At 35.7% G+C, this 22378-nt stretch overlaps 1 protein-coding gene across 1 annotated transcript in view; it reads right to left on the reverse strand.

Moving 5' to 3' along the window:
* SEMA3D (semaphorin 3D) overlaps positions 1-22378 on the reverse strand; it is a gene marked incomplete at both ends in the record, with an annotated part of 140803 nt that overhangs the window by 106750 nt on the left and 11675 nt on the right. The window contains one exon of the mRNA XM_080700828.1: positions 20828-20988. Within this exon, the coding sequence (XP_080556954.1) occupies positions 20828-20988 (161 nt within the window). The remainder of the gene's footprint in view (positions 1-20827; positions 20989-22378) is intronic.

Consider the following 22378-nt stretch of genomic DNA (forward strand, 5'->3'; position numbering starts at 1 on the left):
CTCACTTAATTGCTGAGAGCCTAACTAAGTAGCTAAGACAGGCTTCAAACTTGTACGATCCTCCTGTCTCAGCCTCCCAAGAAAGGCTACTGCCTGGCTACATTTGCAGTTTTTAACTATAAGTTGGGTAATTATAAATTTTGTTGTATCAACCTAGTTAGATAAGCAATCAAACTAATTATAAGTTTTAGGCAATTAGCTTTTTGATTACAGGCAAATGTTATATAGAAATATACAAGCAATGTTTATTTATTGGACTCCAGAACCCATTTTTCACAAATGTTCTAGTTCTGTTTATTTAACAGATTTTTACCCACATGTTCTTTCTTTCTCTCTTTTCATCATTTGCCTTTATCCCATAATGTGCAAAATTGATGAAAATAGAGATGGTCCTTGGATCATCTGTGTCACAGCACAGGATTTTAACACTAAGAAAATTTTTCCTCTTAAATAACTATTTAAATCTTTAAATAAGGACCTGCTAATATTATACATTGATTTTTTTTTTCAGGTCTAGGATAGAACCCAGAGGCATTTGATCTCCGAGCTAAAACCTCTGCCCAATTTTTTATTCTTTATTTTGAAACCGGGTCTCACTGAGTTGCAGAGGGCCTCACCAAGTAGTTGAGGTTATCCGCAAACCGTGATCCTCTGGTCTCAGCTTCCCAAATGCTGGGATTACAAGCGTGCACCACCATGCTCGGCTCATTGATTTGTTTTAACATAATATGTCAAGAACCTAGAAATCATGCCAAGTGTAGTGGCTCATGACTATAAATAATCCCAGTACTTAGGAGGCTAAAACAGGAGGATCTCAGGATTGAAGCCAGCCTCAATATATCAAAACCCTCAGCAACTTACTGAAAACGTGTTTCCAAATAAAAATAAAATTCAGAAGTAGAATGCCCTTGAATTCAATCCTCAGCACTGCAAAACAAAACCAAATAAAAACAAACAAATAAACAACAACAACAAAAAAACCCGTAGGACATCCGTGGGTAGTGGTGGATGCTTGTAATCCCAGCATTTGAGAGGGGGACTGTATAGATTGAATGCCCCTGGGTTCCATCTCCAGACCCCCACCCCAAATAAATAAATAAATAAATAAAACCTAAAAATCACAAATAAAATTACCTTAAATAACAATTTATGAAATATTTTACTACCTTCTAGACTCTAAACACTTACTTAAAAGGAAAAATAGCATTGTAATTGTGCCAATATTTAAAAGATGGTATTTTAATTGTAAATTATGGTGAGATATTCTTTTACTTGCCACCTAATTACTAAAATAATTCTTTTTTTTTAATATTCTTTCCATAGCCATGCACAGTGGTGCGTGTCTTCAATCCCTGTACTTAAGAGATGGAGGTAGGAGGATCACAGGTTTGAAGTCAACCCACAGTAATTGCAGAGCCCCTATTTTAAAGGGAAAATTAAAGTAGGGCTGGGATGTGGCTCAGAGGTAATGCTCTGGGTTCAATTCCCAGTCTCACAAGAAAAAGAAAATATTCCTTCTTATTCTTAGTTAATAAAGAATTTAAAGTAACATTTTCTGAATTCAATAGAAATATAAAACAAAGCTAGACAAAAGAAACACATTTATAATCGCATATAGGGTATATTTACATGTGTACTACAGAGTGTCAGAAAAGTAGTAAATTTTGTGTTTCAATAATCTTTTGAAGTGACATATGTAATGTACTATATACACATACACAGGCACAGAGCAGGTACAATTTTTTGGAGAAGGATACTAGAAAAGCCAGTAGTTTCCCTATTTGATTTTATTTGTCTTGCCCTATTTCTTTAGTTTTAAATAGAGACTCACTGAGTTGTTGAAGCTGGCCTCGGACCTGTGGTCCTCCTGTTTCAGCCCCCCAAGTACTGGGATTACAGGTATGTGTGTTCTTAGCCAGGCACTGTGACACATACCTGTAATCCCAGTACTTGGGGGGCTGAAACAGGAGGACCACAGGTCCGAGGCCAGCTTCAACAACTCAGTGAGTCTCTATTTAAAACTAAAGAAATAGGGCAAGACAAATAAAATCAAATAGGGAAACTACTGGCTTTTCTAGTATCCTTCTCCAAAAAATTGTACCTGCTTTTTATTTTAGTGCTTTATTTTATTGCTTCAACACTTAAAAGTTGTATTAAGCAGAAAAAAACCAAAGCAACTATTATTGTTTCTCAAAGTTAACAGTTCCCTTAGGAAGTTCCTCACAAGTAATTTTCTTTCACTAAATGAAGACTGACACCAGAGCTGGGCATGGCGGTTTGTGCTTGTAATCCCAGCATTCGGGAGGCAGACACGGAAGGATGACGGTTTAGGGACAGCCTCAGCTACTTAGTGAGGCCCTCTGCAACTTAGTGAGACCCTGTTTCAAAGTAAAGAATAACAAATAGGGCAGGAGCTGGGCGTGGTGGTGCACGCTTATAATACCAGCATTCTGGAGGCTGAGACCAGAGGATCAGGGTTCGCAGACAGCCTCAGCTACTTAGGTAGGCCTTCCGTAACTTAGCGAGACCCTGTTTCACAATAAAAAATAAAAAAAATAGGGCAGGTGGTGTAGCTTGGAGGTAGAATGCCCCTGGGTTCCATCCCCAGACCCCCCCCCCACACACACACACAAAAAATAGGGCAGGGAGTGTAGCTCAGAGGTCGAATGCCCTTGAATTCCATCTTCAGACTCGCAAAAGAAAAAAGAAAAAGAAAAAAAAGACACACATCAGAAGCAGAATTGCTTCTTGTGTAAATGTCCTATTTTAATTGTCCTGAAATATTCTCGTGAAATATTAGTTTTTAACTAACCTTGCATTATGTACTAGATTTATATTTCAAGGCTATCGTGTGTGTGTGTGTGTGTGTGTGTGTGTGTGTGTGTGTGTGTGTGGTACTGGGGATTAAACTCAGAGACATTGTACCTTCAAGTTACACTCCTAGCCTGGTTTTATTTTTTATTTGGAAACTGGGTCTCACTAGGTTGATGAGAGTCTCACTTGTTGAGGTTGTCTTCGAACCAGAGATCCTCTTGTTTTAGCCTCCCAAGTACAGGGCTTACAGGCATGCACCACCATGTCTGGCTAAGGCTATTATTTTGGTAAAAAGTGGTCTTTGGTGGTTAGATCTTTGATATCAAAGATTGCAAATAAGTACAAAGCTTACTATAGCTCTTTCCTTTTTTTTTTTTTTTTGTGTGTGTGTGTGTGTGTGTGTGTGGTGATGGGGATTGAACCAAGGGGCATTCTATCTCCCAGATACACCCCAGCCTGATTTTTATTCATTTTGAAACAGGATCTCACTAAGTTGTGGAGTGCCTTACTAAGTAGCTGAGTCTGGATGCAAACCTGTGATCCTCCCTCTTAGTCTCCCAAGTACTGTGATTAAAAGCTTGAACCACCACTCTCACCATTTTTTTTTTTTTTTGTACTGAAAATTGAACCCAGAGGCATTCTACCTTTGAGCTACACTCCCAGACTGATTTTTATTTCTTATTTGGAAACAAAGTCTAGCCAAGTTGATGAGACTCTCAATACTTACTGAAGCTGTCCTTGAACCTGAGATCCCCCAAGTACTAGAATTACAAGTGTCTGCCACCATGTCTGGCTTCTTACTGCTCTCTTGACATAGGGAGACCAAACAAATTAAAGGAAGATCCTTTCTGTGAATACATTTTAGCCTAAGAATCTGTCCCACATTAATTACCTAGAGTGTAACTACTATTCAAACCACTGCTTAGCAATTAGGGTTTACAAATTGGTTTCAATTTGAGTGGTAATTCTTATAGAGCTATTTGATAACAAAACTGTGGGATACAGAAAAAAGAGTAAATTTATAAAAATTCTCCAGCCTCAGCTACTTAGTGAGGCCCTCTGCAAACTAGTGAGAAACTGTTTCAAAAAAATAAAGAAAAAAAATAGGTCTGGTGTAGCTCAGTCTACCTCCGAACTACACCAATCCCCAGTACTGAAAAAAAAAAAAAAATATATATATATATATATATATTATTTACTCTTTTTTTGGTGGTGGTACTGGGGTTCCTGGAAGCCCTTCTACCTCTGGGCTATACTCCCAGACCTATTTTTACATTTTTATTTGGAAACAGGGTCTCCTAAGCCAGCACGCGCAGCTGGCTTCGAACCTGCGCGATCCTCCTGTCTCTGCCTCCCAAGTGTGGGGATTACAAGCGTGTGCCACTACGCCCGGCTATTATTTACTTTTACAAGTAATAATTTATGGTGAACATCATAAAACAAATATAAACCACTATTTATATTTTCAAATTTACTGACAATCATTTTAGTATGTTTATGCAGGCTTCATAATATTTTACAATTGATCATATTCAAAGAATTATTTTTTTCATGCTTCATGGGAAGGCTCAAATGTTAACATCTAAAATATAAATGTATATGTTATGTACACATTTATACATATATACCTTTCTTTTTATAATGACATAATATAGATTGTCAATATGAAAAAATCATTTTCATAAAGAGAAAATTGTCTTCAATGTCTCCTTAAATGTGTTCCTATGCCATAAGGTTATATTTTAAATATATTTTAAAAGATGTAATAATTTTGCTGGATGAATTTAAAAATATAACCTCTGATGTAGTTATTATATGTTTCTTGTATTTGCATATCTAAAATCCCAAACAATATATCTGAAATGTTTTTGTTTCACTTTTAAAAATAGAAGGAATTGCAAATAAAATAATGTCTTTAGTAATTATTGTTTCTATACTAACAGTTTTCATTTCTAACTTATATAATTTACTAAAAGTTATCACTTAGTAAGGTGAAAATGCCATGATTCATTTTTAATTATTTAACGTTAGGCAAGTTACAGAAACATTCAAATAATGATAAGGCCTTATAACAACATCCGAAGGAAATCCTAATTATATCTGCTTTTTGTTTCATCCTTGGGGAAGCAAATTAATTGACTCAACTTAGCAAGTGCAGGGTCATTCAAATGCTCTTTGGCCTAATTCAGAGACGCCACGACTGAATGGGACACCCGAGAGGAAGTTACAACTTATTCATAAAACCCAATTAAAGGCAAAAATTGAGAACACCAGAGACAGCCGGCCATCTCCATCAAAGAACAGGACATAAGTGTTTAGAGGACTGTAAAAAAGTTGGACTAAAGTGAGGAGGATGTTACTCTCAGTGTCATATGTGACAAGGATTTTAAACACTAAAAGAGTGACTATTGTGGGTTCCACACACAAGGAGAAGGTAGGAGACCTGATGCCAAAAAGAGACATATGGAAGGATAAGGACAGGAGTACCCAAGATCAAGCTTGAATAATGAATAGATCTAGGAAGAAACTGTTGCAGGAGGGAAGTTCTTATTTTTTTCTCTTTGTTTTTAGATGCACATATAAAAGTAGGACTATAAGTCTTCTAAGAAAATATCTTTCAGTACAGAAGAGAGTTCCATGGATGAAGTTTGAAGTGATCTTTGGCTGTATCTGTCCAAATAGCTTCCTTCATGAAGTCTTGGGTGATAACTGTCTCCCCTTTCCTTTTTATAAAATCAGCTCAAAAGTTGTTTTTTTTTTCTTTTTTTTTTTACATTTTAGCCATCTTCAACAAAACACCTTCATCTTCCATTACATTTTGCCTGTCATATCCATCTGACATTTGTGTTTTTTTACAAATAGATATAGTTTGGGGCCATTTTCTAGGTGTAAAAGATCATGAAATACGGTAGAATTGGAAGACATGGGTCAGAGTCCCTATCTCACCTCTCATTGGCTTGTGACCTTTATGTAGCTGTGAGTCTCAGTAGCTCAACCATAAAAGACACATCAGCATCTCTAGCCAGTTAATACCAATTTGAAAAACTTACACTTAACGTTTACTGAGCACTCACCTTAAGACAGCTTGTGCCTCTCTTTCAGTATTTTCCTCCAGGTAGGGCATGTTTTAGACAAAATAATCTGATCTCTGGATAATCTCTTCTTATATGCAGGTGTCAATTTTAATACCGTTTTCCATTAAAGGTCTTTTGTGATCATAATTGGTCTGAGCAGTTTCTTAACAATATCACTAGAGTTTGTAAATAGTGTTTAACCATAAGTGATATTTTACTTGTTTTCTTTTTGCTTCTCCATTAACCTTCTTCCTCCTAATTTGGAGGCATAATGCTAAGCATTTTATGTTAGACAAGTTACATAAAGAACAGGGAGCTGAGCATGGTGGTGCACACTTGTAATCGCTATATTTGGGAGGCTGAGATGAGAGGATCGCGGTTTACAGACAGCCTCAGCTACTTAGCGGGGCCTTTTGCAACTCAATGAGACCCTGTTTCAAAAATAAAAACTAAAAAATAGCGTTGGGGAGTATCTTGAAGGTACAATGCCCCTGAGTTCCAGCCCCAATATCTTAAAAGAAAGAAAGAAAGAAAGAAAGAAAGAAAGAAAGAAAGAAAGAAAGAAAGAAAGAAAGAAAGACAGGGGCCTAAGCTGTTTTATAACTCACTAATTACTAATTCTTCTCATCTAGAAAGTGTTCCAGAAATAAAATCGAACGCAAGTAAATATGCATTGCATGAGAAGAAATTCTATTGTAACATACAAATTCTAAGAAATCCACAAATTGGTTGGTAATGAGAACATGTGATCTAATTGTTCTTATGGGATGGATTTCAATACTTTCCATGCAATATTGTCCCAAGTCTCCATTGGATTCTGAAAGGAGCCACTAAAGTTTAGTGGCCACTGATGTCCTGTGGTAAGAGATATTGCTTCTTCTATATATGTTCTGTTTACAGAGTGAGCATTCAATTGTTATTTATTGAAAAAGAACTTGCAGATTTTCTCTTAGAATTGGAAGCAGAGAAGGAGTGCCGGCAGAAGCCCGAACATCCTGACAGCATCCTGACTGTCCACTACAGTGACCAGACGGGACTTGCATATCAGCACCGGGCTACAGAGCCAGCACATCCATGAAGGAGTCCATTGTTTTACCTCTGTGATTACTAGACAGCATGTGCTCAGCAGGCAACAGGAACAGATTAATCACCATGAAACTAAGCAGGGTGCCTGTACCAAAAAGGGATATCTCATGGTTTTAAGTGTTTATATTTTCTTAATTTCAAGTATCAAGAATAAAAAAGGGTGGAAAATTTTTATCAATAATTTTATTTTAAGTGAGAATGTATTCATTCTAATTCCGTTTTCCCTAAACAGTAGGATTTCAGGGCAGAGAATAAGAAATAAATGTCTTCTTCAGTCATAGAAAAAGTGAATAGCATAGAAGTCAGTAGGTCATTCTGATTTATAAAAGATTTTCTGCTTGTACTCAAAACATCCAAGTGCAAGATCCTCATGTATAAAACCTCTCTTGTTTTAGACTTTCTTAAAGAAAAAGAAATTACAAAGATCTTTTCATGTTATGCAAAGGGGGTGCACTAAATTTTATATTTTAAGTTACACACTCATTTAGCTTCATTATTTTCATGATGTAAGCTCTCAAAATTAAGTAGACAGTTTGATGAATTTCAAATAATCTGAGTAAGTTTATAGTTATATACTAGATTTTCATGTCAAAGATAAAAATAATAGAAAAACTACATATTATAGTTTTATGTAGAAGAAAACTAAGAAACCCCTTGCATCTATGAACCTGGAATTATGTTACATTCTAATAAGAAAAAATTAATTTTATAAAAGTATGCAGTTCTAGCTTAAGTATTTAATCTTTAAGTTTTATCAAATGTGTGATTTTATATATTCTGATTACTTTTTTATGATTACTTTTTTGTTTTAATAACTTAAAGTAAAATTCTGGAACAAATATGTGAACATAAGATTTTTTTTAGCAAGGTAAAAAGAAATTGTTCCGATTATTCAATAAAAATATAAGGTTGTTTTAGCCAGGGTATAAAATTCATATATCCTCTGAATACATTAATTTTTCATTTTTATTTTATCTTATTTCATTTTTTTCTGTGTATGATAGTGAGGACTAAATCTGGGGCCTTATATATGCTGGGCAAGTGCTCTATTACTGAACTACTTACCCAGTGCTTGTTTTCTCACCTTTAAATTCATTGAAAATTTTCCTTTTTACCTAGAGCGTATTTAACATTTTTCATTAAACAACTTTTAAAGGTTTTATTGTGAGTTGTCATTAGACATCATAGTGAGTTTTAAAATGATACAAACATACATGCACATGGTACTTGGTGTGATTCTCCTTGGCTCCATTAAACAGCCTTATTTTTTTAAAAAACTGTTTTTACATAAAAATGTAAATTTCTTTAGAGAGAAAATTTAAGTATTATATTGATTTTTCTTTCAGCACTGTAAGTTGAGGTTTACCTAATAGGTTTCTTTTGGAATCTAGTTAAAGAATGTGTTTATTTTTATTACTAATTCAGCAATTCTTTAAAAATTCCGTATACATTTAATTTTTACATATATAAGTTTCAAGATGCATCATTTTTAAATTAATTGGATCAAAAGAATAAAGATGATTAATTACTATTTGAAAATAAAAGTGAACTATTTGAATATTAATTTTGTAGATGGCTCAAAAATGGGTCTATTCATGCTCTTTACTCTGTTTTATCTAGAGTTTTAGTTGCAGTTTATCTTTTCTACAAACCTTAATAAAATGAGAAATAGACAAAAACCAGCAAAAATTTTGATTGATACCATCTATATTGAAAAAGTAATATTAATAAAAATACTGGCATTAGCTTACTCTTTAATTCTAAATGTAATACCTCAAGAATAATGTACAATGAGCTCAACCATGACCTTTCAAGTAAAGAAACATTTTTTTGAGATCTTATGTTATGACTTGGGTAGTATTATAGCATGATGATAAAAGTGAAGTTGTAACTGAAGCAAACATTCCAAATCAGATATAAACCTCAAGATGCAAAAAAAAAAAAAAAAAATTCAAAGTAGCTATCCAAGCATCATTAGATTATTTCACCCACATACAGCTTAGAAATTTGTTGAAAATTGGAGATTTTTTTCTCTGAGACAGGTGTATTATGAGTCCTATAACCCTAAGTTATGAAAAGAAGGTGGTTTGAAGTGGGCCTTGGCCGGGCATGGTGGTGCACACTTGTAATCCCCACGCTTGAGAGGCAGAGACAGGAGGATCGCGCAAGTTTGGAGCCAGCCATGCTAGCCTAAGGGACCCTGTTTCCAAATAAAAAGTATAAAAAATAGGTCTGGGAGTGTAGCCCTGAGGTAAAAGGGTTTCCAGGAACCTCAATACCACAAGAAGGAGGAGGAGGAGGAGGAGGAGGAGGAGGAGGAGGAGGAGGAGGAGGAGGAGGAGGAGGAGGAGGAAGGAAGGAAGGAAGAAGAAGAAGAAGAAGAAGAAGAAGAAGAAGAAGAAGAAGAAGAAGAAGAAGAAGAAGAAGAAGAAGAAGAAGAAGGCGGCTTTGATGGAACTTCAGAAAGCAATTGCTGTTGGTCAAATTGTGTGGACTGGTTTCTAAAAGGTAAGAGATGACAAGCAGCAAAGGACATCCTTGCTGTCTAACTGGAGTCCCCCTGCACATTCAGAGCTTGTCCAGGGAAAGGCGTAAAATGGCTTTCCATGGAACAAATGCATGCCATGATAAAAAATGGGATGCCGTGGTCATCTCAGGTCCTGTTCAAGAAGGTTGAATAAAAATACTTTAGAAGCCTTCTCCTGGCCGTACTGCACTCTGTCTCAGGATAAAGGAGAGCACACGAGTCAGAGGAATAACATGGTCATCCTTATCCAGAGAACTACAAGGGAAAGAATTCCATGCAGGGGAAATTCCAAAAATTCTCAAAGGTTCCTACAAAAGAAAAGTCAACTTTAAGTGTCTGATGAGGACAAAAGTTTAGGAAGTGCCCTGCTTCTACAGTGCCTCTTTCTCCTGATTTGACTTCAGAGGAGCCAGAGTGTTTAGTAAGCTATGGAGGAGGAGAAGCACTAGGTAAACACAACAGAAAAGATGCCTCTACATATCACTATAACAAGAACTTCCCATATGGGAAAGGTCCAAGGGAGAACAGGCAGAGAGAACAGGGGTTCAATTGTAAATGAAGCTTTATTTATTTATTTGTTTATTTATGTATTTGCAGCATTGGGGATTGAACCCAGAGGCATTCTACCTCCAAGCTATACCACCAGCCCTATTTTTTATTCTTTATTTTGAAACAAGGTCTCACTAAGTTGCAGAGTACTCACTAAGTAGCTGAGGCTGGCTGCAAACCTGTGATCCTCCCATCTCAGCTTCCCAAGTACTGGGATTACAAGTACACTACACCTGGTTTAAATGAAGTTTTATGACATGTTTGACTTTTTCATTTCTATATAAGAATTTTTGTATTATATAAAAATGACTTTCAGAATCCATGGAACCTGCTGGAGTTTTTGAGCAAGGCAAGAGAAGAACTTGCCTCACAAAGCAGAAGAAAGGGACTGCAGGATGGAAAATAAAGTTCTCTTGTTATTATACTTCATGAGTTAGCATGCCAGTTACTGTTAGCTTAGTAGATAAAATAAATAATAATAGTGGTCTTAGCATTAGTTCATTTTTTATTAGTCTACTCACCTTTCCCTATACTCTACTTGACACAAATACAAAACAGAAAGGAAGGGAGAAAAAAGAAATAAAACCAAGAAAAAATGCTGGAAAATATAGATGAACAAAAGCAATATTCAGTTAATAAAGCATTCCCTTTTTGACCTATTCCTTGAATCTTGGTTTAGAGACTCATTCCACCTAGGCAGGTTTGAACTGCCTCCAAAATAAGTAACATTCTTAGATGGAAAGATCCCAACAATTCATTAAATCAGAAGTCCAACTGAGTAATATAACCAGAGAGCATTATACATATGTATATATGTATATATGTGTGTGTGTGTATATATATGTATGCATATATATGTGTGTATATATATATATTTAACTGTTAACTATGACTCCATTAAAGTAAAGTGAGATGGAGGAAGTGACTCTAAGCTTTACTATATTACAACTGACATTTATATAGTGTTCTGGATTTTATGTGAATTATTTCCATGACTACTTTAAGGTTGGCTGAAGTAGAAAATGTTCACTTGTGGTCAAAGTAACAGATACTATGGAGTTCAGAATCATTTTAAAGACCTAGAAGCCATAGGTCTTTAAAGTCCATTGTATAGATGCCAAACACTTTCACTATTATGTCAGTGCTGAACATGTTTCTAATGCATCACTTATAAATGAATAGGTGGATGTTAATTTCAATGCACAGTCTACCACTTTTCACAAGGACTATTGGACTTCTTTTATATACTCTCTGACTCTACATTGGGGTATGATGTTAAGGGCTGGGGCATAAAAATTCAGTCCTTTAATTTAAACTATGAGATATCTACATATTGAAGAGAGACAAGACTATCTTCTGCACCATTTCTGACATTTCTGAAACATGTTTTCTCCAATTCTAAGTAAATAACCAGGAAACAATAGACCCCAAGTCCCACTTTCTAATTAAACCACTTTAACCAATTAACACTAATTTAATTTTTTGTGGTACTGGGGATGGAACTCCACATAAAAATAAAATAAATAAAAAAAACTGATCTTATTGTCCAGTTAAGATGAATTAACCTTTAAAAATGTTTTATGAGTATGTTAATTTACTAAAGGATATAATTAAATATATAAGAGGTCATTGTTTTATTAATATACCCAATGAAAATTTCTGATAGAAACCACATGGTGGATGAAATGTATTGTGAAATATTTAGAAATAAATGTAGATTTATTGCTGTAGTTGTATTTGTGTGTGTATGAGTATGTGTATATGTGTGAAAAAAAAAACAGATCTCACCTGCAATTCTCCTGTCTTAGCTTCCTAGTAAATTAACTTTTATATAAGCAAATCAAATATTTGTAAATGCTAGTGGAGTTTTAAATTTTGCTATGCAGGGTGGATAAAATGCATAGCTTCAAAAGTTTTACTGGCTATAAATATTTTCTAATGCTATCACCTGAAAAAAAATAAATTAACCCAGATAATTTTTTCATAGAGCTAGCCGATCTTTATAAATCTTTCCAAATAGGCAATATACAATCTTCTTGCTGATTGGCTGAGAAGCATTTCTTTTTGCCTTGGGTTACCTATGTTCAATTGGAAAAAAGAATTAGTCCCTTGAGTCACTTAATTTTTTAAAGAAAGCTTATTTTTTACTCCCTTTCTGTAAGAGTAATTAATGATAAATGTGATTGGGTCCTGAACATTCCTTCCACTTGAGATAATTGATGTAAGCAAATAGGAGTTACCTCACTTTCCTTTGGAAACTTGGAAATTGAAATTGATACATTTCTGTCAAATGACATGTTAAGGGGGATTCTGCAAAAGTGTTTTTTGCTCCTAAGAAAGAGACATAATAAATGATTGTCTTTTTTTTTTTTTGCCTTTATGTCTCCTTTTTTGGATATGACCCATGAAAATTTTTTCAGCCCTCTTGATATGAGAGCCAACACTAAGAAGGGCAGAGACAGATAAACAACAGAATATTGTGAACATCACTTAGCAGTGATACCACTGTCTGCAGCCACATAAGCTCTGTGCTGCATTGTATGAGATAATACATTTTCTTATTCATAATCAGTCCAAGTTTAATGTCTGTTTTTAGTTTTATTTTTGATGATGCACAATAATTGCAAATATTTATGGATTCACTTATTCTAAACTGACAACATTATAATTTATATCATATAAGTTTCTCACTCAGAAGATGAGAATAAAGCCAGGCGTGGTGGTGCACACTTGTAATCCCAGTACTTGGGAAGCTGAGACAGGAGAATCAGTATTGCAGATTCGTGACTAGTTTCAGCTACTTAGTGAGGCCCTCTGCAATTTAGGAGGCTCTGTTTCAAAATAAAGATAGGGTTGGGAGTGTAGGGAGAATGACCCTGGGTTCAATTTCTAGCACTACCAAAATAATAGTAAATAATAATAATAATAATAATAATAATAATAATAATAATAATAATTAATACAGAGAGAGAAAGAGAGAGAGAGAGGCAATAGCAATCAATTAAAAACATTAAAGAAATACATTATTTAGTGGGTGTTTTTTATGTGTAAGGCACTGTGCTCTGTGCTAAGGAGGAATCAGTAGTGCAGGAAAAGCCCATTTCTCCCAATCCCTCATTTGAGAAGAATAATATTGGGACTAGAGATTAATTTATATAAATGAATAATGATGATGCTATCATAGAGATATCCACATATTGCATAGGCAATCTGGCATTGCTAAAACACTAAAAATGCTCTAGTAAACATGAAGAATTGTCTCTTGAGGGTGAAGAGAAGCTTTGGAAAGTGAAAGGTGATGAGAGTCTAAAATTAGGTAAATGGCTTTAAGAATGTAGTGGGGAGGGGTTGGGCATGAAAGTGGTTTTTCAGAAAGCTTTAGCAAAGGCACAGGACTTGAAAGAAAATTATTTAATTTGTAAATAATTAACAGGGTAGTAAAATTAAAGGGGAGAAAGAATGAGGAGAAAAAGAGAAAGAGAAGTAGAAAATAGAGAAATCATAAATGCATCAGTGTGGGAAGGAGGAATGAATAAAAACAAGACTAGAAACATCACAAGGTGAGGATGGGTTAGGAAGAGTCTTATAAGTCAATGATGAGAAGCCTGAAATTTATTCAAGCTCACAGGCAAAAACTACTGGAGGTGTATAGTAAAAGAAAAGACAAACACTTCATATTTATTCATTCATTCAGTTATTTTGAGCACTGGGATTGATCCCAGGTGCATTCTACCTCCGTGCTACACCTCCAGTTCATGTTTGATTTTGAAATAAGGTCTTAATAAGTTTTTGAGGGGCTCTTTAAGTTTCTGAGGCTGGCCTTGAACCTGCCATCCTCTTATCTTAGCCTCCTAAGTACTGGGATTATAGGCATGCACCACCACTCCAGGCTAAGACTTTTCCTTTCTTTAAGAGAACTCTGACTGTAGTGGTAAATAGATTAGATAGAAGAAAAAATAAATATAACTCAGTTGAGTTGACTGTGGTATTATCACTCATGCTAGAGAAATATATTGAAGTGTCTGCCACTTTATTAGCAGCTGTGCCTGTCAGCTGAAGATCCTGTTGGCACTGCGCTCTCCTTTGCCTGAGACTGTTTCCTCGCTTCCCTCCCACAGGTGCAAAGCGCTCTCTTGCAAACACAAGTCCATTATCATCTCAGAGTTGACTGCTGGGGTCACTCAACCTACAAGCTCAGGTTTTGGAAAAGCATGATTCTAGATCCATGCCCTTCTTTTATAAAATGATTCTGGCTGGTTCCGGTTGTGCATTTTAGTGTAGTGAGAAAGGAAGAGGAAATCTAATCAATGTGCATGAGGTGTCTCAAACATGTCCCAGAAAGGGGTCTCCAGAGGATTCCCTAACTGAAGAGAGGCCTAATGGATCAAATTTGGAAACGTCTGGTAAAATTACAAGGCATCTCATCCTCGTGATATGATGTGCTCCTGAACATCCCCATAGTACCTATGTAAGTAAACTCCCCCCCCAAAAAAAGTGAGAATGTGATCCCTCTTATCTCATTGCCAGAAAGGATATAAGTGAAAAGGTGAATTTATTTTACATTTATTTTCTAGATAAACATTCTCCAAAAAATTTGATTTTTATTTTCTTTCTCTGTAGTTGTTTGCTATTCAAATATTTATTAACCATATTTCTGTACTATTCACTATACTAGATTCAAAATGTATGAATAATAAAGATAATAAAAAGGATATTATTAAATATTACCTAATTAATTTAATTAATATTTTTGCTATATACCTGTTGATTCCACACTAAATGAACATTACAAATGAACGATAATGGCTATTTTCCAAATGTATGGCTTTGTTTTTACAAAAAAAATCTATGTACACATATATGCCAAATTCTGCTTAGTTCAAATGAATATTTTCCAAAGATTTTATTTATCTTTTTTCTTCCTTTCTCTTTTTCTCTTTTTATATATTTCTCAAGGGGAAAAATTCTCAACCAGTCACTCATAACTCAATTATGTGTTGTAGATTGCTTTTAACTCTAAAGAGTACAAAGGATACCCTTCAGCCCTCAGAGTCCCCACATGTGTGGTTTCCGCAGAGAAATCTGGATCTTTGCCGAGGGGCATTGAGCCAATGCAAACTGAGTAGGTCTAAAGCTTCTAAAGTACTACATCCTGACACTCACTTGCTACTGTGGTGTACCTGTTAGCACTGGAGTGATTTATATAAATTGGGATAGTGGATACCTACATAAGCACAAATTATTGCTTTTGAATATATAAGCTGCCTTATGAATTATACATGTTACAGAGATATAAAGAAGTTTCAGTCAGGAAGAAAATCTCTAATTGGATCGTGTATTCAAACAATTATTTATTTCAATAACATCATAAGAGAAATTGATATTTCATGAACATTTACTTTATTAAATATTAGCACATTTTAAGCATGGAATGATGCCAAAGAGAGGCTTACTTAAAATAGTCACAGAAGGGAAGTTATGCTATCAGAATTTATTTTAGGCAATGAGCTAATGCACTGTTTGATAAATGGACTTTTTCTTCTAATCCCTGAAGGCAAAGCAGAGAACAAGAACCAATTCCCTTAATGAATTACTTTTTGCTTTCATTCTAAAACTGAGACATGTTTGGAAAAGTGCATTTTACGCACGTAGTTTCTCTTAAAGCAAAAGCATGTAGTCAGCTACGAACTTTCTTTAGCCTCTTTTGTAAAAAGTGTCATTCTCTGCTAAATTATTTACTGACAACCGAGACATTACTTGGCATCTTCAAATTACTCTCCTAGGAATACAGATACTTTTTTAAAAGAAATTTCTAAAGAAAAGAAGCCTTAAGAGCAACCAGAATGAAGCTACAATGTGAGAATGTAGGGTTGAAATTCTAATACTAATTCAACTGTTTATTTTACTCTATGATATTCAGGCTATAGCATAACTATAGTTTGTGTGTGTGTGGTAGTGGGGATGGAACTCAGGGGCCTTCTAACTCCAGAATACATCCCCAGACCTATTTTATATTTTGTTTAGAAACAGAGTCTCACTAAATTGCTGAGAACTTCACTAAACTGCTGAGGCTGGCTTTGAACCTCCGATCCTACTGTCTCAGCTTCCCAAGTACTTGGATTATAAGCTTGTGCCACCATGCCCGGCTTAGGATAACTATATTTTTTTGAGAAAGATAATCTGAGGTTTTAAATATTCAGATTAATAGAAGTTGGGAACAACTCCTGATGTATTTTAGTCACCACTTTTTCTTCTAGTAACACAGTTTACATAAAATGTATACATTTGCATTAAAAGATTATCACTGCTTCAAGTTTGAGCATTTATAAGAAATAACTCCTTTTCCCTTGATGCACTACAAACATATGTGGAAAAACCACTTAATTAAATGATTAAACAAGGCGTGGTGGCACAGGCTTGTAATCCCAGAATTCAGGAGGCTTAAACAGGAGGATGGCGTTCGCAGACAGCCTCAGCTACCTAGTGAGGCCTTCTGCAACTTAGTGAGACCCTGCTTCAAAATAAAGAATAAAAAAATAGGGCAACAGGTGTAGCTCTGAGGTTGAATGCTCCTTGGTTCCATCAACAGACCCGCAAAACAAAACAGAAAAGGGGAAAAAAAAAAATAAAAGGATGAAAAAGCAAATAGCATCGGAGGGCGTGGTGGCGCCTGCTTGTAATCCCTGCGCTTGGGAGGCTGAGACAAGAGGATCACACAGGTTTGAAGCCAGCCTCAGCTACTTAGTGAGGCTCTCAGCAATTTAGTGAGGCCCTGTTTCCAAATAAAAAAAAATATATTAAAAAAATAGGTCTGGTAGTATAGCCCGGAGGTAGAAAGCCTCTAGGTTCTACCCCCAGTACCACCAAAAAAAAAAAAAAGCATTGTTCTAATGAAGGTATTAAGTAATATTAACATGTATGAAGATAAGTATTATACCTATGTAAACTAAACTTCTGTGAAAAGATAATATTCAAATAACTAAGCTGATATTTAATTATAAAGTTCATTTCGTAATTAGAGAGTTAGATGAAAGTGGTAAATGTAAATGAATGCTATAAGGTTTGAGGTCCTAGGAAGACTTATAAGCAACTGTGTGTGTGTGTGTGTGTGTGTGTGTGTGTGTGTGTGTGTGTGTGTGTTACTAGGGTTGAACCCAGGGATATTCTATATCTGAGCTATATCCCCACACTCTTTTTATTTTGAAACAGGGGTTTGCTAAATTGCTGAGGTTCTGCTTAAATTGTTGAGGCTTGCCTCAACACCATGATCATTCTGTCTTCCTCCCAAGAATTGGTATTTTAGGCATGAGTCACTATGTAACGCTTTTATTTGTGGTACTGAGGGTAGAACCTAGGGGCTTTTCTACCTTCAGTTTATACTCCCAGACTTATTTTTTTAATACTTCATTTGGAAACAGGATCTCACTAAGTTGCGGAGAGCCTCACTAAGTAGCTGAGGCTGGATTTGAACCTGTGCGATCCTCCTGTGTCTCAGCCTCCCAAGTGCTGGGATTACAAATATGTGCCATCACACCGGCTCTAAGTAACTCTTTTTTAAGGGAAAGATTCAGTACTGGGAATTATTAATCTGAAATCTTATCATGGCTCCAAGTATTTCTTTAAAAATTCTTCTGAAAAAGAAAATAAACAAACCAATAACAGCAGACTCCCCATACATGCAGAATAGATAATGCATTGTTTCTTCTTACCCCACCAATTTTTCTGGCAGAGACAATGATATGTATTTTGGTACTGGGTATTGGACCGAAGCCATTCTACCTTTGAGCTACACCCCCAGCCCCTTTTTTATTTTTATTTTTTATCTTGAAACAGAGTCACTGTAGGTTGTTGAGAGTCTCCCTCAGTTGCTGAGGCAGGCCTCAAACCTATGATCCTACTGAGATTACAGGCATGTACCCCCATTCCTGGCTTAGCTATTTATATTTGCTAAAATATCAGCAAGTGTAATTGATAAGGCTTATAGTGTGGTATTCTTTTCCTTGAATTTCATACTGAGAATTGAAAATATAGGATATGGTAGCCTTAGAATAAGTGGATATTTCTTTTTTCATTTTAAAATTTAAATTAAATTTACTGATACACAAAAACATTCAAATTGTACATTAAGGTAACATATGATCTTTTGACACATGTGCCCATTGTTCAGTGTTTAAATCCAGTTAATCATATCTGTGTCTTCAAATACATTTATCATTTCTTCAAGGTGAAAACATTCAAAATTCTTTCATCTAGCTTTACTGAAATAGACAGTACATCGCTGTTATCCATAGTTACCCAACTGTGCAGTAACACACCAGAATTTCTTTCTTACTACTACCTAACTGCAGCTTGGTGCCCATTGATCAGCTTTTCTCTGCCCCGAGCTCCTTGCTACTCTCCAAACACACTGCTTTCAACTGCTCTGTGATCAGTTTCTTCAGATTCCATATTTTTTGGAGGAGTACTGGAAATTGAACCTAGATCCATTCTATCTCCAAGCTACACCCCCAGCCTGATTTTATATCTTATTTATAAACAGGGTCAGAGCCGTGCATGGTGGTGCACGCTTGTAATTCCAGCATTTGGGAGTCTGAGACAGGAGGGTCGCGGTTCGCGGACAGCCTCAGCTACTAGTGAGGCCCTCAGCAACTTAGTTAGACCTTGTTTCAAAATAAAGAATGAAAAAATAGGGCTGGGGGTGTAGCTTGGAGGTAGAATGCCCCTGGGTTCCATTCCCAGTACTACAAAAAAAGGAAGGAAGGAAGGAAGGAAAGAAAGAAGGAGAAAGGAAACAAAAACAGGGTCTCACTAGGTTGCTTAGAGCCTTGCTGAGTTTCTAAGACTGGCTTTGGACCTGCAATTCTGTCTGAGCCTCCCAAATATGGGGATTATAAGTGTGCACCACCACGTCCAGCGCAGACTTCATATTTGAGTGAAATCACCTGGAATGTGGCTTTCTGTGCCTGGCTTATTTCACTTAATAGAATGATCTTTATTCCATCCATGTTATTTCAAATGACAGTATTTCATTTTTTTTATAACTTATACTGCTGCATTGTAGTTTCATATCATAATGTAATTCAGAGTGATAAGGACATGTATTTTTTGTGGCTGAACAGTTTTCCAGTGTGTCCACATATCAGTTTTTCCATCCATTCATTAGTTGATGGACATTTAGGTTGCCTCCAATTCTTGGCTATTTTAAAGAGTCCTATAATAAATATGAGTCTGCAGATGTCTCTTTGTAATAATGATTTCATTTCCCTTGGACATATACACAGTAGGGACATTTGGATTGTATAGTATCTGTCATAGCCACAGGACCCTGTGGAGTCAGGTTGGGAGAGGAGCTGATGCACAGCCAGGTCCACTCCAAGGCTAGCACTGATGAAGTACATTTGATTGCTTATTCCTGGCGTGTAAGTCTGGATACCAGGGCATGTCTAGAGTTCTGGCCTGGGCACGAAGATTTTAGATTCTCTTCCTGGGTCTGATTGTGGCATGTCTAGCACTGAGCTCCAAGACAAAGATCCTAACATAGTTGTCCTGCTTGGCTTGCACTTCTGCTACCCAAGGTAGGCCAAGGGGTCGTGGAGACAGCCATCACCTGACTAATACAACTCCAGCAACTCAGCATGCAGACATTGGCCTGGGGGCTGGGGTCAGAGACTCTGTGTGTCACTGGGTCTCATATGTAGGTCTGGACTATTAATAATTCCTTGTCCCTTCCCTGAGCAGGAAATGTCTCTTTCCACACTGCTTGGAGTTGCAGGAGAAGTGACACTGGCAATTCTTTCTTTTTTGTCTTCTTCAATGATTTTTTTTATTATTATACTAAAACTGGGCACTATGGTGTCTTCCCTGGCTTCCTTATCCCTTGTCAAAGGAAGTTTAGTGTGTGTTTAGCTGTTCAAACTGGGTTTTTTTGTTTTTTTTGTTTGTTTGTTTGTTTGCGGGTCTGGGGATGGAACCCAGGGGCATTCGACCTCCGAGCTACACCCCCTGCCCTATTTTTTATTCTTTATTTTGAAACCGGGTCTCACTGAGTTGCAGAGGGCCTCACTAAGTAGCTGAGGCTGTCCGCGAACCGCGATCCTCCAGGTCTCAGCCTCCCGAATGCTGGGATTACAAGCGTGCGCCACCACGCCCGACTTCAAACTGTTTTTTGAAGGGAGATGTTCACTGGAGCAATTTTCTCTGCCACCATCTTGCTTGCCCTTGTTTATTTCTTTTTCTTGTGGTAAGACTGTCCTTAAATATCCCACAGTAGGGGCATTACAAATCTTCATTCATTGGGAGATATTGGGCATTAGAAAGAACTTGCTCACATGTGAAAAGACAGTGTTTAGAAAGTAGTATGATAGTATGGTGTTAAAATGCTACAAATTCCGCAGTGTGGTTTGCAGGTATGCTTATTTGTTAATTAAAAGTTAATAAGATGTAATTTTAAAATTACTATAGTTATAGATGTTCATTCTTGATGAATACTCACTTGCTATTTTTCAATACGAAACTGTATATTTCTGCTATATAAGTACATATCAACTGATTTTTGTGCCTTTTTATTCATATTTTTGTGAGTATAATACTCATTCACTCTTAACATAAAACATGCATGTATACTTAGATCCACAAAAATCCAAACTGTGTATTTGAATAATCTATTCCTTTCCCACACATAAGTGGTCTACTGGATTTGACATTAAATAACTTAAAACAGAGTGGGAGAAGAGCACAGAATTAAATGAATCAGATCAACTACCGATAAATAACTGACCTTCTTAAAATTTTTGTTCAAGTCAACCAAATTGAGCAAGAAGATGTGATCCTTGGCTCCCAGAAGCAGCCTGCCCCTCTCCTCATCTAGCAGAAGTGTTTGGAAATCCAGTCCTTCTGATGAACCCAAAAAGGGAATACAGCTGTTTGAAAGCAGCAAGTCTATGGAAAAATAAAAGAAGAAAAGAAAGAAAAAAATTCTTAATAAAGAAAATATTTACTTGTTCTCTCTCTTTCATTTTGCTATATATAGTTCTTTCGAAATGCATATATATATATATATATATATATATATATATATATATATATAACAAGAGCATTCCGATTTAATATTTACAAACAACTATAGTTTTCAACATACACTCATTTAAAAATAAGTGCAATGTATTGCTTCAATTAACACCATTTTATGTATAAATGTACATGGTACTAAAATGAATATGAAACATGTAAAAATAAAAATGATTAAATACAAAATATTTTTATAACCTTGTGCTCATATTCTTAAATTATAATTTAAAATATCTACTTATAGTAATATTGAAAACCTGATGTAATATGCAAAGCAAACATAAAACTGGGTTATAAATCTCTTATTTCTTTTTTGTATTTTTTGAAATAGAACTTCATCTTTTAAAGCACTTTTTGATTAACAGTGACATTGAGACAAAGTATAGACATTTCTACATACTTCCAGCCTTTACACATATATGGCCTCTGGCATTATCAATATAACCCACTACTGTGGTGCATTTTATTTTTTACAATCAATGAACTTACATTAACAAACAATTATCACACAAATTCCATAATCCAAATTACAGTTTAATCTTGATGTGTAGGAGCAGAAATTCTACCTCTGATCTACACCCCACTTCCTATTATATTTTTTAAATTTTGAAACAGGCTCTCACTAGGTTAATGAGGGCCTCACTAAGTACCTGAGGCTGGCTGGAACCTGCGATCATCCAGTCTCAGCCTCCCGAGTTCTGGGATTACAAGCTTGTGCCACCACGTCTAGCTGAGTTTCACTCTTTGCTGAAGCTGTCCATGAACGTGTAGTCCTGTCTCAGCTTTGCAAGTATTGGGTTTACAAACTTGCATTACTATGCCCAGCTAACTCCAAATAATAACCTCTTATAAATATAATAACTCCAAATAATAACCTCTTATAAACTGTAGTCCTAGATTATCTAATAATAATCCATAATTTTATTAAAGTTAAGAATTTAAAACCAATTCATTTTTAAAGTAATTTATTATCAATTGATAACAAACATAAAATGATATAATGCCTCAGAAAAAGACTTGAGGATACATCTACAACATATGACAGTATTAATGTAGTTCTTACAAATCTTCACTCAACCAGGAAATTCTGTATTTTCTATGGAATTTACCTCATTTAACAAAAATTGAAATGAGCAAGATTGTAAATATATGAGCTTCCCCAGGAGTATAGTGTATTTTCATCTAAGCAGTAAAGCACCGTGTGTGTGTGTGTGTGTGTGTGTGTGTGTGTGTGTGTGTGTGTGTGTATTATTAGATATTG

This window comes from Muscardinus avellanarius (assembly GCF_963383645.1).
Source record: "Muscardinus avellanarius genome assembly, chromosome: 9".
In the NCBI taxonomy this organism is placed as follows: domain Eukaryota; kingdom Metazoa; phylum Chordata; class Mammalia; order Rodentia; family Gliridae; genus Muscardinus; species Muscardinus avellanarius.